The sequence below is a fragment of the Silurus meridionalis genome, chromosome 17 (assembly GCF_014805685.1).
Source record: "Silurus meridionalis isolate SWU-2019-XX chromosome 17, ASM1480568v1, whole genome shotgun sequence".
Classification (NCBI taxonomy): domain Eukaryota; kingdom Metazoa; phylum Chordata; class Actinopteri; order Siluriformes; family Siluridae; genus Silurus; species Silurus meridionalis.
The window spans coordinates 2,313,101-2,328,617 of NC_060900.1; the positions used below are offsets into that span (position 1 = coordinate 2,313,101).

Below are 15,517 nucleotides of genomic sequence, written 5' to 3' on the forward strand. Positions count from 1 at the left end.
CAGTGGCATCCAGAAGTAAATCGTTTTCAGTGGAGTCCTCAGTATAGTTTTCCTCATTCCAAAAATGCCGTCCGGCTGTCCTCATTACTGGCAGAGTTTTTTGTGAATGAAGGTATTATCTATCTATCTATCTATCTATCTATCTATCTATCTATCTATCTATCTATCTATCTATCTATCTATCTATCTATCTATCTATCTATCTATCTATCTGTCTATCTATCTATCTGTCTGTCTGTCTGCCTGCCTCTCTGTCTGTCTGTCTGCCTCTTTGTCTCTCTGTCCTTTTTTTATTCCGTCTCTCTATCTGTTTGTATATGTGTGTCTGCATGTCTATCTATCTATCTATCTATCTATCTATCTATCTATCTATCTATCTATCTATCTATCTATCTATCTGTCTGTCTGTCTGTCTGTCTGTCTGTCTGTCTGTCTGTCGGTCTCTTTGTCTGTCATTCTGTCTGTTTTTCTATCTGTCTGTCTCTTTGTCGGTTTGTCTATCTGTGTGCCTGCCTGCATGCATGGTGACTGTCTCTCTATCTATCTGTCTGTATGCCTTCCGGCTAGAGGTCTATCTGCCTGTCTCTCCCTCTGTCTCCTTGTCTATCTGCTCGTCTGTCTGTCTGTCTGTCTGTCTGTCTGTCTGTCTGTCTAATTACTTTATGTCTGCCTATTAAGTCATTCTGGTTGTGGGTATTAGTTTAATATACTGTATAAATAACCTCAGACTATCTATCTTTGTCCATCTTTGTCTCTCTGCAGGAAGGAGAAGCTCTCACCACTTCAGTCAGCAGGAGGAGAGTCGAGCGCTCATATACAACTATAATCCAGTTTATACAGCAAACGTTAGTGGTTATGAGCAAGTCTACTTTTTCTAAATGAAAAACTCAGTACTGTTTTTTATACGGGTTTATCGAATTCATTAAAAATGCTTTACACTTCTGTGATATTGTATTTAAAAAAAAAGAACATTGTTAAGATTTTACATGAAGACAACTCACATACAAACTGAATGCACTTTACAGTATGTACACGACATGTACAGTATGTACCGTATCCATGACACGTTCCTACTCTTGAGTGTTTTTTTTATTGATAAAACAGCGTCACATTACCTGCTCTGCCAGAGGGGGGCAGCATTTAGCTTGTAACACACTTTTCCTAGGAGCTAATGAACATACAGGACTTCTATGAGACATAACAAATATAACGTTTGATGTAAAGATTTGACAGAATTCTAGCGAAACAGTAATGTCGCCATAACAAACTTTAAAAAATGGATTTAACTGATAGATTTATCTAATGGATTTTACTACAAAAAAAAATAAACAACACTGAAAAAGAGCATTTTGTGATTGTGATTGGATTTCATGAGTTTGAATATGCTGTACAAAATGTTTGTGTTATACCTGAATGAAATCAATTGTTATTTTAAAAAGAAATGTTATCCAAAATATAGTATGCTTTATATAATGCTTTACATTACATCCTCAAACCTGTATGTAAAGATATAAATGATCTTATTTTTTATACGTAAGTTTATAAAAATAAAGAAATGTGTGTATTGCCAAATGTACTTTCTATACAGCATTCAGGTTTGCATTTAATCACCTACACGTGCACCATACTGGTCATTTCATTCGGTTAAACAGATTGTAAAATGTTTTGCCCCCAACCGCCCACCCAGTGATCAAGGGCAAGAGGGGAAATATTTTGCGAGAGGATTGAAGGAGGAAGGTGGTAGCTCAGTGATTGACGCATTGGACTTTGGATTGAAAGGTCATGAGTTCAAACTCCAGTACCACCAAGCTGCCACTGAATGACAATAAAGTGGATTCAGTTGGGTTTTTTTCACTGCACTGACCAGCTGCATCACTGCACTGACCAGCTGCATCACTGCACTGACCAGCTGCATCACTGCACTGACCAGCTGCACCACTGCACTGACCAACTGCATCACTGCACTGACCAGCTGCATCACTGCACTGACCAGCTGTCTTGGTTTGCAAAACCCTACAGGGGATAGTAAGGATGTCTGAGGTGGTCATCAGGGTCTCTATTGTCTCTATTATAAACTTCTACACAACACTCGGGATCTGCAAAGCCAACAGCATTGTGGTTGTCCTCACACACCTTTACACACTCTTCACTCTTCAGTGATATTGAAAATACAATTTATCCCGAGCCAGAGATAGTCAGCGGCTCCTGAAATGGCACCGAATGTCCATTCAATATACTTCCATCATTTGTTGTTCTCACAATCCTGATTGTGGGGAAGACAGCATCCAAATATCCCGGTTCACCAAACACTCGATGATCCCTCCAGATCTGCTCCTTCACCTACAAAAACAACTTTGAATAAATAAATGTTTTTAATGGGTCAAAGAACCCAAAATATGGTTTTAAGGGTATATGGTATACAGTGGAGGTGGTATCTTAGTGGTTAAGGGATTGTACTTTAGATCTGAAGGTCATGAGTTCAAATCCCAGTCACACCAACCTGCCACTCCTGGGCCCTTAAATAAACCCTTAACCCCATAACAGCTCAGGAGTATGAATGAGAAGAAGGTAAGTTACTCTCTGGATAAGGGTTGTATCTGGTTAAAATGACAATAAAATCCTACTTGACTTTGAGTTGTTGTTTTTTTATATATATTATTGTTTATGAACTCCATACTTGCTCCATAATTGCGGTGCATTGTGGGATTTTTAGAAGCGTGACAAGACTACAAGACACCCCCAAACTGGAAGGGTTCCTCGTTCGCGCATGCGCGTTGTTTGTGACACACTTTCCGCGTTGATCGTCTGCTGGTCGCGCGGATGCCAGCGTGTTTTGATCGCGTGCTTTTCCCCCCTCCCTCTTTCTTGGAGATCAAACGCTGAGCGGCGGAGATAAAAAAAAAAAAATAATAATAGTAATAAAAAAAAAAAGGAAATTAAAATCAGGACAAAATTCAAATCAGGCGTGTGGGATCTGGTGTGATCTGATGTGATCTGATGTGATCTGATATGCCTTTGTGTGTTCTTCATTTTTTTATTCATTAATCGTGATTTTGGTGCGGATGCTGCGCGAGCAAACTTCAAGCTGAAACACAACTGCTTGGACTTCTTGTGTTTGAAAGGAAAAACGAGCATGGATACGATGGACATCTGGATACATCTGGATAGATTGGTGGAGAGAGAGAATAGAAGGCGAAGTAGCGCTGTGGAAACAATATAAACACTGAGCTGTTGTGGCAGAGATCAACTGATGCAACCATTCCAGTGGTGTAACGGTAAGATCTAAGCAGCACTCATCTGTCTTTCCTGTTCTATCTATCTATCTATCTGTCTGTCTGTCTGTCTGTCTGTCTGTCTGTCTGTCTGTCTGTCTGTCTGTCTGTTCCATTTTGATGCATTTCTCTGCTTTACACAAAAAAACAATATGATGCGTAAGGATGATTGACAAGCTCATGGAGTCTGATCGAAACAGATGTTTGTGCAGTGGTGCTCATCAACCCCGCCTCAAACAACAAGCCTGATCCTGATCCATTTAATGTAGGCATGCCAGATAGGGATCCCTCAATTTCTTTCCCATGTAAAGATCTGCTTATACCTGATGTCTGATGTCCAGGTTAAGATTTCCAGAACCCTGATTTGGCATCTTTGAATACAAAATAAATGTCTCCAGGATTCTCCAAAAATTTCATTTGGCACCCAGAAGGTTTATATTTATGTGCTCGTTCTGAAACATTATTGTTTCTATACTAACAGCTTGCACTTGTGGTGCTCTACATACACCTGTCAGTGGGTGGGATAAATTATACATCAAGCAGACAGTAAGAAGATGGCCTGGTCTGAAGAATCATGCTTTATTTAATATCAGGTGGGCGGCTGGGTGCGTGGGTGTGGCTTACCTGGGGAAGAGCTGGCACCAGGATGCATAATGGGATGAAGTCAAGTTGGTGTGATGTTCTGGGATGAAAAGTTACTAGACCAAGTTACACCTCTTGAATACAACACTAATGGTAGCGTCCTCGTCCAGCAGGATAATGCCACCTGCACATCCACTCTTCAGGAGCAGTTTGAGGAACATGAGCGCAAGGTGTTGACACAGTCTTTTTTCCAAATCCTGATGCTATCAAGCATCTGTAGGACGTTCTGGGCACATAGGTCCGATCTATGGAGGCTTCATCTTACAGATTTAAGGATCTGCTGCTGATATCTTGTTGCTGGAAACCACAGCACACCTTCAGAGGACTGGTGGAGTCCAGAGCTTGAGTTGTTTTGGGGAACTTGGGGCACCTACACAATAATACAATTACGAAATAATTACTTTGTAAAAAATATGGACGTTTTCTGACGTTATTGGTGATAATCACAAGTCTTCTCCGTAATATATCACATTTTCTCAAAATGTTTATATCAGTGAGAAATTCCAGAGTCTACACAATTGCACTTTTATATTTAATACGCTGTATATTTCATCCCTTTTTTTTAAGATCAAAGTTTTTCTCTCCCAAAACCTTTTTCAGAACACCCTGGTTTCTAAAAATACCATAGTAACCCAGTGGCTCATTAGGTCGAAATATGTTGGTATTTTCCGAACGGCTCCAATGTGACGTCTGAACAACCACAGAACAGCACTTTCCGTAACGGATTTGACTAAAAATAAGGAACAGACTTGCTTTGTGTTTTCTCCTGCATGCTTTTGGAAGCACAGAGCCTGGTTTTATTTCATACCTCAGATCTGTGCTAGGGTCGAGTCGAGAACGTCAGGAAGCAGTTATAGTGTACTGGATCTAATTTGCGCACCAGATTTCCTCTGGAATTGGGGAACGCCGTCGCCACGCTCAGTTGTGAAAACGGTTCTTGGAAAAGAGACTTTTTTGTTCTTTTGCGTTGTCTTGGCAACATGTCGGTGCCCTTGGTGATATAGGTCAGCAGGCGAGCACAACAAGGACGTTGACAACCCGAGAGGAGCAGCACAGCAGTCGCCAGTCGTCACGTTCAAACTCCCTGACGGAGATAATTACAGTATGAAAAAAGGAAGTGTATGTATTGCTTTCCTCAACATGTTGTTGTTTGACAACCCCAACCCTCTATGTCAAAAGATCAATTCGGAGGCGTTTTAGACCTTTTCCCTGTTTAGCTCTCTCACCACTTTATCTGTACACGCTTCTCAAACCCTGGTTCTCATAAATCAGCTATAGTATAACTGCATTGCCTTCTGGGATTCCAACTTTTATGTGTAAAGGTGCTTTATACTTGTCACATGTACTTTTTACAGCACAGTGACAATTTTTTCTTCGCATTTCCTAGTGATGTTAGAAAGCTGGGGTCAGAGCACAGGGTCAGCCGTGATACAGCGCCCTTTTCAGCACAGAGGGTTAAGGGCCTTGCTCAAGGGCCCCAAGCCATTTTGGCACTCTAGGTGAGATTTTCACCCCCAATGACTTCACCCTTCCACCATAATGTTCCACTCCAAAAACCATACAAATTATTGCAAAATTGGCAAAATTCAAGTGTATAAACATTTTCTGTATATTAAACTTCATTATTAAAGCTAGTGAATAATTTAAATGAGGGTGGCAGTGGGTGGCAGTGGGACAGTGATGCCCCAAGGGTGGCTGCTTGGTGATACCTGGGTTTGAACTCCTGACCAATGACTTAACGCCTTAACCACTGAGCTACCACGTCCCCTAAATATACATGCACCAACTAACCAACAGGATTTATCATTAACATGAACTTGAACTTGAATGGTTTGGACATGTGCAGAGGAGGGACATGGGGTATATTGGTAGGAGAACGTTGAGGATGGAGACACCAGGAAGGAGGAAAAGAGGAAGACCAAGGAGGAGGTTTATGAATGTGGTGAGGGAAGACATGCAGTTAGTTGGTATGGAAGAGGCAGATGTAGAGGACATGAGACAGAGGTGTGGAGACAGATAATCTGCTGTGGCGCCCCCTAATGGGAGAAGACGAAAGAAGATGACCTTGAACTGAACAGATTGGTTTCTAAATATTGGATCAAATAAATGAACAGACTTGGTACTGAAGACTTTGCTTCCTGAGCTGTTTGACTGTTCGGTGTTTAGAACAAAAAAAGAAAAAACTTCAGTGATTCCTGAATCGACTTTTGAATCCGATCTCTCGTCGATCTCCCTGATATTTAAATGAAGAGCGTGAAGAACTCAAAAACGCTCGCTCTGTGGAAAAAAACGACAATAACAGCGAATCGATTGTAGATTTGATTTTGAGGATGTGAGACATTCAAGTGCTACATGAGAGTGTGCAGCCAAATAAGAAGCAACAGAAATAAAAGGGGGGAAAATGGCTGTTTATTGAGTTTCCTCAGAGCTGGAGCACTTCATCAGACCCGAGTGGATGAGGGCGATGTGGATAAAAATGGTTTCTTCAAAGTAAAAGGTTTGTATTGTCTTACCTGGGGATTGTGTGTTTTGTAAAACACTTTCTGTGTTCTACAAAACACTTTTCTAATGATATACATTATGAGGACACATGGTTGTGGACACCTGAGCATAAGATCGGCACTTGTATTTGAAACATCGGCTTTGCGCACAGGGACATTGTGATGCTATTCAATTGTGAACCTTCAGCTTTGTAGTAACAGTTTGGGGAAGACACACATATGTTTGAAAAGTTGGGTGTGATGGTGATGTTTATGTTGGGACAACAAGCAGAAAATGACCACAGATCAATTGCAGACTGGAAGTAAATGTATTTCGTTACTGTAATTCAGTCGCTTTGTCACGTGTCTGTACTTTACTGAAGTGAAAAAGTGACTTTTAATGTAACTTCTACATTTCAAAATCTAATTTCGTGCTTTTTACTACATTTAGTGAAATCAGTCGTTTCTTTTTATTTATGAGGATAAAAGCGTAACTGCTGAAACACGCAGCGAGTCACCAATCAGGATCGAGCGCACGCTCTGTTTTACACGTGTTCTGATCGGCGCTTGGTGAATCTACTGATCACCAACATACAGTTCAGCATCAGTTCAACATCAAGCAGAACATTTAGAGAGGAATACATGATGAAGAAACTCCAGACTTGAACTCGCCACAACACACATGACCTCATTTACACATTTTTTTTTAAGTAGTTGAAACGTTTTTGGGTTCATGATCATTATAATTGAAATCAATCAGTGTTTGAGTCATTAATATCATTCTATTAATAGATCAGTGTTCTGAGAGTCACATTCGAGTCTTTACACATAAACTGAGGTGATTAAGTGAAGAGTCTTGTGATAAAAATGATAACAGGAACATTATAGTTATAATAAATCACTACTTTGGATACTTAAGTACATTTGCAAGCAAAAACTTTTGTACTTTTACTCAAGTTAAAGTTTAAAAGGACACTTTAACTGGAGTCACATTTTACTGAGTGAATCTACTTTAACTCAGGTTTATGGTTTGTGTACTTCATCTGGTTCTGTGTCTAATTTAGTTACTTTTAAATTTTGTTAATGATGGATCATGATTTTGTTTTCTTGGTTGTTTAGTGTTGTAATGTTATTATAAAGTTATTATAATGTTATTATAAAGCAAAAAGTCCTGACAAAATCTTAAGGAAAATTGGAAAAGTTGTGTTTTAAATTGTAGACAGACTTTTCCCCTCTTTGTCCATGAACTCCCAGGGACAGGGTTAGGACAAATTCCTGCCTTGTATAAGATTTTATTGTGTATTCGCACCCTGCGTGTGTGTGTGTGTTTGTGATTTGTGTGTGGGAGGGTTTGCGCCTTTTCTCGCCAGCATCAGAGCTGCAGGATAAAATTGAAAGGTTGTTTTTTTTGTGTTGTTCTTACACAACACGAGCCCTGAGAAGGAAGTCTGGTCTGCTGGTCGTACACAGCATCCACTCCAGAGACGTCAGTGTTGCAATTTCCCGTCATTTAGCACTAGTTTCAAATCACTGTTCTTTTGAGACCAAAAATAAATAAATAGCAGGACATATTATTGATTTTTAAGAGATAAGGGCGGAGTTTCCTAAAATCATTGCATCATTGAGGTCAGGGTCGAATAGTCAGCTGGAAAAGTGAGCATCTCATAAAGCTCTCACTCTCTCTTTCTCTTTTTCTCTCTCTCTCTCTCTCTCTCTTGATTTTCTTCCCGGTGAAATAAATCTACATTTTATGATGCTTTTCTGAATCCTGGACCCAGGCTTGTAAAAACTTACATTACTCTCACACAACTGCAGCCTCGTTGTTCATCCCAGTATCGGCATCTGTGGAAAATCAATGTTTTCCAGAAGGCTGCTGTGAACTTTAATATCAGAGATTCTGTGTGTCACAAAAACAGATATGATGAATTATTTTTTAATTTCAGTTGCAGAAGGAGTCTCCAGTGTTAGTTCTCTTTAATATTTCCTATTTAAGATACTTCTGAAAGTTGGGACTGATTTAAAATCTTTCTTATTGACTGTCTAGGGGCGTTTTGAAGGTAGGGACGGACCCAAATTTTTTATATTCCCTGTCTACCTTGCTTCTGCAGGTTGAGATTGATCAAAATCATCTCTATTCCTTGTCAAAGCGACATTTGCAGTGTGCCATTGACCTCAACCCTACTGTACCTACTCTCTTCTAGAGTGCAGTTTAAGATTGATCCATAGCTTCCCTATCTCCTGTCTAGGGTGCTTCTGCAGATTGGGACTAATTTTAATCTTTCCCTGTCTATGATACTTCTAAAGGTTGGGACCAAATCAAAATCTTACATATTCTCTGTCTATGATACTTCTGAAGGTTGGGATTGATCCAAATCTTTGATATTCCCTGTCTGGGTACTTCTGAAGGTTGGGACTGCATTTGCAGTTTGTGATTGACCTTGAAAATGTTTATTCTCCCTTGTCATGGGTGCGTTTAGTGGTTTGTGATTGATCCATATCTTCTCTACCATATTCAGGGTGTAGTTTGTTACCGATTAAAAACATTCTTACTCCTGCTGTAGGTATTTCTACAAATTAGGATTGATCCAAACCTTTCCTGTTTTTTATACAGGATGCTTCTGGATCTGATTCGAGATTTTCCTACTCGCTGTGTAGGAATTCGCTTCAGGGATTTGGGATTGATCTAAACCGTTCTTATTCCCTGTGTAGGGTGCTTCTGCAGTTTGGGGGTGATCTTCGCCAATAAGTCGTGCACGATGCCACCCGTGACGTTTCAGGACCTGCCGCTCAACATCTACATGGTGATCTTCGGGACAGGCATCTTTGTCTTTGTGCTCAGCCTCATATTCTGCTGCTACTTTATAAGGTAAAGTACACGCACACACACACACACACACACACACACACACACACACACACACACATGCACGCAGACGCATTTTGAAATTCTGAGCTGAGAAGACAATGATGTGAAAGCTGACAGGAAGTGGGGCGGTAGGGGACAGGAAGTTGCCACAGTCATGTCACAAGGCGGTAGGTCATTTCCATCTCAGCTGGGGCAGATGTGATGCTATTTTAATCTGCTATTATTTACAAGGACCAAACACACACGTGTGCATTATATAACATCACAATGCAGTGCTCTCAGCATTTCTTTTCTTTGGATTTCGGTTTGTTGTTTCGCAGAAAAATAAGCTGGACGCACAACACATTAACATCTTTACATATTATACATTAACGCCTTTCTTATTGTTCTTGTTTTGTTTGTTTTTTTCGTTTTTTTTGTCTTTATTAGTAAGCTGAGGCAACAGGCACAAAGCGAGAGATTTGGATATAAAGAGGTAAGACAGCAGCCAATGATTGTGGTTGTATGAATCTAAAACACACTGATCGTTGCTTTCCACATCTCATCATTTTTTTGGGGGAAATTGCTGGGAGGGTCAAGTTGGTGGAGTTTTCCGGCTGGGATGGGCGAAATCCCCTTTCAGCCATCAATCACAGCAACACTAGCCAATGATGCATCACCACACAGGGGAAACCTGGATGATGGGTGGAACCTAGCCCAGATAATATTCCAGAGAAAATCATCTAAAGAAAAAAATATCCTGTCATCTTATTTAATATTCATGTAACAAAGTTTTGAAATCGTAAAAGCCGCATTTCTATTTCATTTTAAATGATTCATTTGCCTAAAATACGATTCGGTATCAAAAAGTTTCGAGACGAGCTCTGTTTACAAGAAACTACTTCTGGGATGTGTCCTGGAAGTCTTCTTTTCGGAGCGATTCGCGCTGGATCTCTGGACCTTCGAGAGTCAAATATAGAGAGTAGTGTGGGTACGGAAGTAAGATCGTGTTGTTTCCAAAAAGAAACTCGTTTCGCTCGCCACAGAAAACGTGGTCCAAATAGCGTCTTTGCACATCTCACGATGTACACAGGACAACGTCTTTTGAAACACTGGCTTTATGAAGGTCGGTGCTTCCTGTGACTGTGCATGCAGCGTTGTGCTGCCATCTGTTGGCGTGCTACAAAACTAGACTCAAAACTTTTTAATTGCACCTGTATGTAGGCAGTCTTGTTTATTGATGTTATTGATTCTTGGATATCGAAGAGATTTGCTGTGTATCTGGATTCAAAATCATGACATATAAATGATAATAAATGAATAAATGTCTATTTTGACACTCAAAAGATTTTGCTGAGCAATTTGGAAATGAGACCCCGAGCCTAAACTAGCTAGTGACCGAGGCTTGCTAGCAGATTCAGTTAGCTAGACTGTAGCAGTCTTTTTTTTTTTTTATTTATAATCTAAAGCTAAAATAATAGCGGTAATGAGATAAAATTGTCAGGAATATCAAAATTTTTCTCATTTGTGGATTACGAAAATAAAGGCTTCATAAAACTGAAACAGATGTAATTGCGAAATCACTAACCATATTCAGCTTGAATACGGTCATCGGGTTATCAAGTATCATCTGATAATGTTACTAATTTTTAGCGTATTGAACGGTATAGAACTATCAGGAGACCTTCAAATTGTAGTTCATGATTTTTTTCTCATTTGAAGGTTATTTTGAAAGGGGACATGAAGAAGCTGAATCTTCATGGGGTAAAGACACCAGCTAGTATTATTACTCTGTGTTTTCATATTTGCATGTTTATTTTTTTTGTTTTTTTGTATTTCTCTGCATGTCTCCGTGTGCACTTGTTTCTGTTCCTTTCTGCTTTTCTCTATATCTATTTCTGTACGTCCTCCTGTCTCGGGATGTTTGTACATCTCTGGATGTCTGTCTTTACACATGCTCCTCTGTATATGTGCGTATCTGTGTGTCCCTGTTGGTGTGTTTATGGCTGTTAAGCTCAAGCTGTGTGTGTTTCCGTGTGATTTCCACAGCAGACGTGTGCCGTGTGCCTGGAGGACTTCAGGCTGAAGGACGAGCTCGGTGTCCTGCCGTGCCAACACGCCTTTCACAGGAGGTGAGCAAGACTTCCGACTTTTTCGACCTTACAAAGCCTCTCTGACTTCCGTTCCGTTAAACAGACAGAATTTTTAAGAAAAAAATTAATATTTCACTGATGAGACAAATGTAAGAACTACCAGTGGGTGTGGCCTAATATTCTAATAAGTGATGTCTGAGTGGGAAGGGCATCCTCTCAGTGGGAGGAGCATCCCTCTCTCCACATCGTCATTAGTCCAGATTCTCTTCAAATCTTACAGGAAAAAAGTCAGAGTTATTTATCAATGTTTTTTTTTCCATATCCTATCAACATAGGAAGCTGAGGTCCGAGCACAGGGCAGCCATGTTTCTGCAGCACAGAGGGTTAAGGACTTTGTTAAGGGTCCCAAGAGTGGCAGATTGGCAATACTTAGACCCAGGACCTACAGATCAGTAACCCAGAACCATTGAGCCACCCCATATATATATATATAAATATATATGTGTGTGTGTGTGTGTGTGTGTGTGTGTGTACATATTTATGTACAGGCTCAACAAACCGTGAAGGGATAAAGAGACAGAGTTTGAATAATGTTGCTATACAACTCTATTATTATTATTATTATTATTACATTTTTGCTCATTTTATTAAAGGTGCCCAGAATTCTGATGTACATGTTGTTGCAGGTGTGTGGTGAAGTGGCTGGAGGTGCGGTGTGTGTGCCCCATGTGTAACAAGGCCCTGGGTGGAGGATCGGAGCAACACCACAGCATCGGCACTCTGCTGGACGAGCTGGTCTAGAGAACGAGTAATGTATTTCAATCTCACCAATAGATGGCAGTCTTTTTTGTGGCTGACGCAGGCCTCCTGTCAAACTGGAACTCTGAGTAAACAGAGGAGACGTTCTGACAGAAATGGCTGAAGAAGAAGGAGCTGAGATGATCCACGCACATTCCACAGATGTTTCTGTACACTGCCACTTACCTGAACACTGCCAGTGATGAGATCGAGACGAAGACAAAGTGCTGTGTTTGTGTGTGTGTGTGTGTGTGTGTGTGTGTGTGTGTGTGTGTGTGTGTGTGTGTTTTTTAACTGACTCTAGCTACATTCTCACAAACTATCTTTCTGAAACACCAGCACGGATTCCTGATGTTTTTTTTGTAATGTTCAAAATTGTTTCTAGACTCCAGCCACAGCTTCACCTCTATAAGGCGCTATAAACTGCATACCGCTTCTTTAATTCCAAAAACCCAACCAGCTTTTTTTTATAACTCTTTTAGATTCTAGAGATGAAATGTTTCAAATTAGTTATAAACAATTTTGGGAATTTACATACACAATATGTGAAATATGGCCACTGAGCATAAATTGGGTTAGGGTTAGGGTTAGGCTTTTTTCTTTATACAGTATATACATATTTTGCATATTGTGTGTGTTTGTACAGTGTATATTATTTATTTTGATTGAAATTCATCCTGCAGGTGGAAAAGTTTGCATCCTGCTTTGTCAATTTGGAAAAGATGGCCACGCGTATTATGTTTTTATGGAACACAAAGACAATTTATACCAAAACACAACATCGGTGAGCATTTGCCATCTGAGAAATGATGCACAGAGTAATTTATAGCAGAAACACGATGTGCTGGGAAATTTGTAAGAAAATTCTCTGAAGACTTAAATTACACTGTGATTACATTTAGCATTGACCGCTAACCAAACCACTTTGAATTTCTGCCATGAATCAGAAACAGCAGCAAGTCTTTATTGAATATTTGAATCTGTGTATCTGGACTTTTTTTAAAATCTGGATATTGTTGTTGACCAACTTGGGAAATAGGACCCTGAGCAGAAACTTGCTAGCTAGCATATAGGTCTTATTTTGTGGATAATCTAAGGTCAAAATGAGAGTTGAAATTGGATAAAATTGTCAAGAATATTCACATTTCTCTCAGTTATGTCGCTAGATTACAAAGAAAAGGCTTCATTACGCTACAATAGTGTTGTTATTATGAAACCGCTAAGCAACTGCCAATACAAACCTAGCAGGTAAAACGATCTTGAATACAGTTGAGTATTTCCCATTAAAAGATCGCAATGATCTAGAAATACTACATGATTATGAAACCCATTTCCAGTAAGTCATTTTTACATTTTGTAAGCTATAATTTTATTATTGTTTTTTTGCATTTTGAGCACTTGTTTGTGGAAAGAAGAAAGATCATTTGCCAATACAACTATTAATTAATATACATATAAAATGTATACAATTTTTAATATGAAATATTACAAGATGGCTGCATTACACCACTACTTGTGAACTTGTTCCCAGAAAAACTGCACATGATGATTGCAAATGGGTCCTTTACAAATAAACACAAATAAACAAACAAAATAAATACATATATAATTAACTAATATAATAAAGATGAATGACGCTCCTTCCTTCCACTCTGAATGTAGCAAAAACCAAATCTGTGTTTTGTGAATTTTTATGACGTATGGTCAAATATTTGTAAAGTATTTGTTAAAAACTGAGAGGTTTATCACCCGATTTTTGTTCAAGTGAATGAATTAAGCACTGAACGATGTTAAATTTTGCGTGAGATCTGTTTGAATATGCACAGTGCCAACGCTAGTTTACAATGTTTGTGTATAAACTTCCGATTTGTGTACTTTTGTTTAATATTCATGCTGAAACGTTATGTTTTATGCCAGTGTTCAGAATAAATCAGAACTGCAATGTTTCAGTGTTCACAGGGTCTTTGTGTGTGTGTGTGTGTGTGTGTGTGTGTGTGTGTGTGTGTGTGTGTGTGTGTGTGTGTGTGTAAGATTTCCATTTCTTGCTTTTCTTTGAAGATTTAAAATTTTCTTTCCATGACCAAGAACACTTTGAAGTTCCTGCTTAAATAATGACACATACTGTAGTGCCCTGTAGGGGGCAGTGTATATAAAAGTAAGTATACATTTGACATTGCTAATTACATGATTTTAAAATGTTATTTAGCTGCCTTTTTTGTGTTGTTAGCAACATTTTGAGAAAACCCAGCCATTAGGGAGGCACAAGCCAGTGCACTCTTATTGCCGGTCCCAAGCCTGGATAATTGGGGAGGGTTGCGTTAGGAAGGGCATCCAGCGTAAAACGTGCCAAATCGAATATGCGGATCACAAATAAGTATTTCATACCGGATCGGTCGAGGCCCGGGTTAACAACGACCGCCACAGGTATCGTTAGCCGACAGGGTACCGGTGGAAATTGGGCTACTGTTGGCCAAAGGAGGGAAAGGAGAGGAGGAAAACGTCTACAGAGACAGCAGGAAAAGGAGAAGTGTAGGAGAGTGGAGGTTCGGGTTGGTACTTTAAATGTTGGTACTATGACTGGTAAAGGGAGAGAGGGAGCTGATATGATGGAGAGGAGAAAGGTAGATATGTTGTGTGTTCAGGAGACCAAGTGGAAAGGAAGTAAGGCCAGGAACATTGGAGGTGTTTAAACTGTTCTATCATGGTGTGGGTGGAAAGAGAAATGGCGTGGGGGTGATTCTGAAGGAAGAGTACAGTAAGAGTGTAGTGGATGTGAAGAGAGTTTCTGACAGGGTGATGATCGTGAAGCTGGAAGTTGAAGGGATGATGATAAATGTCATCAGTGAGTATGCTCCACAAGTCGACTGTGAGATGGAGGAGAAGGAAAGATTCTGGAGTGAATTAGATGAAGTGGTAGATGGTGTACCTAGGAAAGAACGATTGGTGATTGGGGCAGACTTTAATGGGCATGTAGGTGAAGGGAACAGAGGTGATGGGTAGGTATGGCCTTAAGAAGAGGAATGTGGAAGGGCAGATGGTGGTGGATTTTGCTAAAAGGATGGAAATGGCAGTGGTGAACACTTATTTTAAGAAGAAGGAGGATCATAGGGTGACCTATAAGAGTGGAGGAAGGTGCACACAGGTGGACTATGTCCTATGCAGGAGATGCAACCTGAAAGAGATTGGAGACTGTAAGGTGTTGGCGGGGGACAGTGTAGCTAGACAGCATCGGATGGTGGTCCGTAGGATGGCTTTGGAGGCGAAGAAGAAGAGGAGGAAAGTGAGGACTGAAAGAAGAATAAGATGGTGGAAGCTGAAGGAGGAAAAGTGTAGTGTGAGGTTCAGGGAAGAGGTCAGACAGGGGCTTGGTGGTGGTGAAGAGGTGCT

The 15,517-nt window shown here is 40.0% G+C and overlaps 2 protein-coding genes across 6 annotated transcripts in view; both read left to right on the top strand.

Annotated features, from left to right (window-relative positions):
- The window catches only part of LOC124400153 (gamma-glutamyl hydrolase), a 6,316-nt gene extending 4,972 nt beyond the window's left edge, over positions 1-1,344 (top strand). The window contains exons 8-9 of the mRNA XM_046871776.1: positions 1-112; positions 763-1,344. The exon at positions 1-112 is cut by the window's left edge and continues 26 nt beyond it. Coding sequence (XP_046727732.1) covers positions 1-112; positions 763-878 — 228 coding nt within the window. The 3' untranslated portion in view covers positions 879-1,344. The remainder of the gene's footprint in view (positions 113-762) is intronic.
- Positions 1,345-2,714: 1,370 nt separating this feature from the next.
- rnf122 (ring finger protein 122) lies at positions 2,715-14,070 on the top strand. 5 transcript variants are annotated; one of them, XM_046871778.1, is made up of 6 exons: positions 2,715-3,275; positions 9,104-9,260; positions 9,690-9,735; positions 10,962-11,003; positions 11,292-11,371; positions 11,668-12,012. In XM_046871778.1, exons 1-6 carry the CDS (start codon positions 3,251-3,253, stop codon positions 11,786-11,788), a joined length of 471 nt encoding a protein of 156 aa, XP_046727734.1. In that variant the 5' UTR covers positions 2,715-3,250; the 3' UTR covers positions 11,789-12,012. The 5 variants fall into 5 exon arrangements, with proteins under 5 accessions (XP_046727734.1, XP_046727733.1, XP_046727736.1 ...); XM_046871777.1 differs by having other exon boundaries at positions 2,716-3,275; positions 11,289-11,371; XM_046871780.1 differs by lacking the exon at positions 11,668-12,012 and adding an exon at positions 12,019-14,070 and having other exon boundaries at positions 2,729-3,275.
- The last annotated feature ends 1,447 nt before the right edge of the window (positions 14,071-15,517 follow it).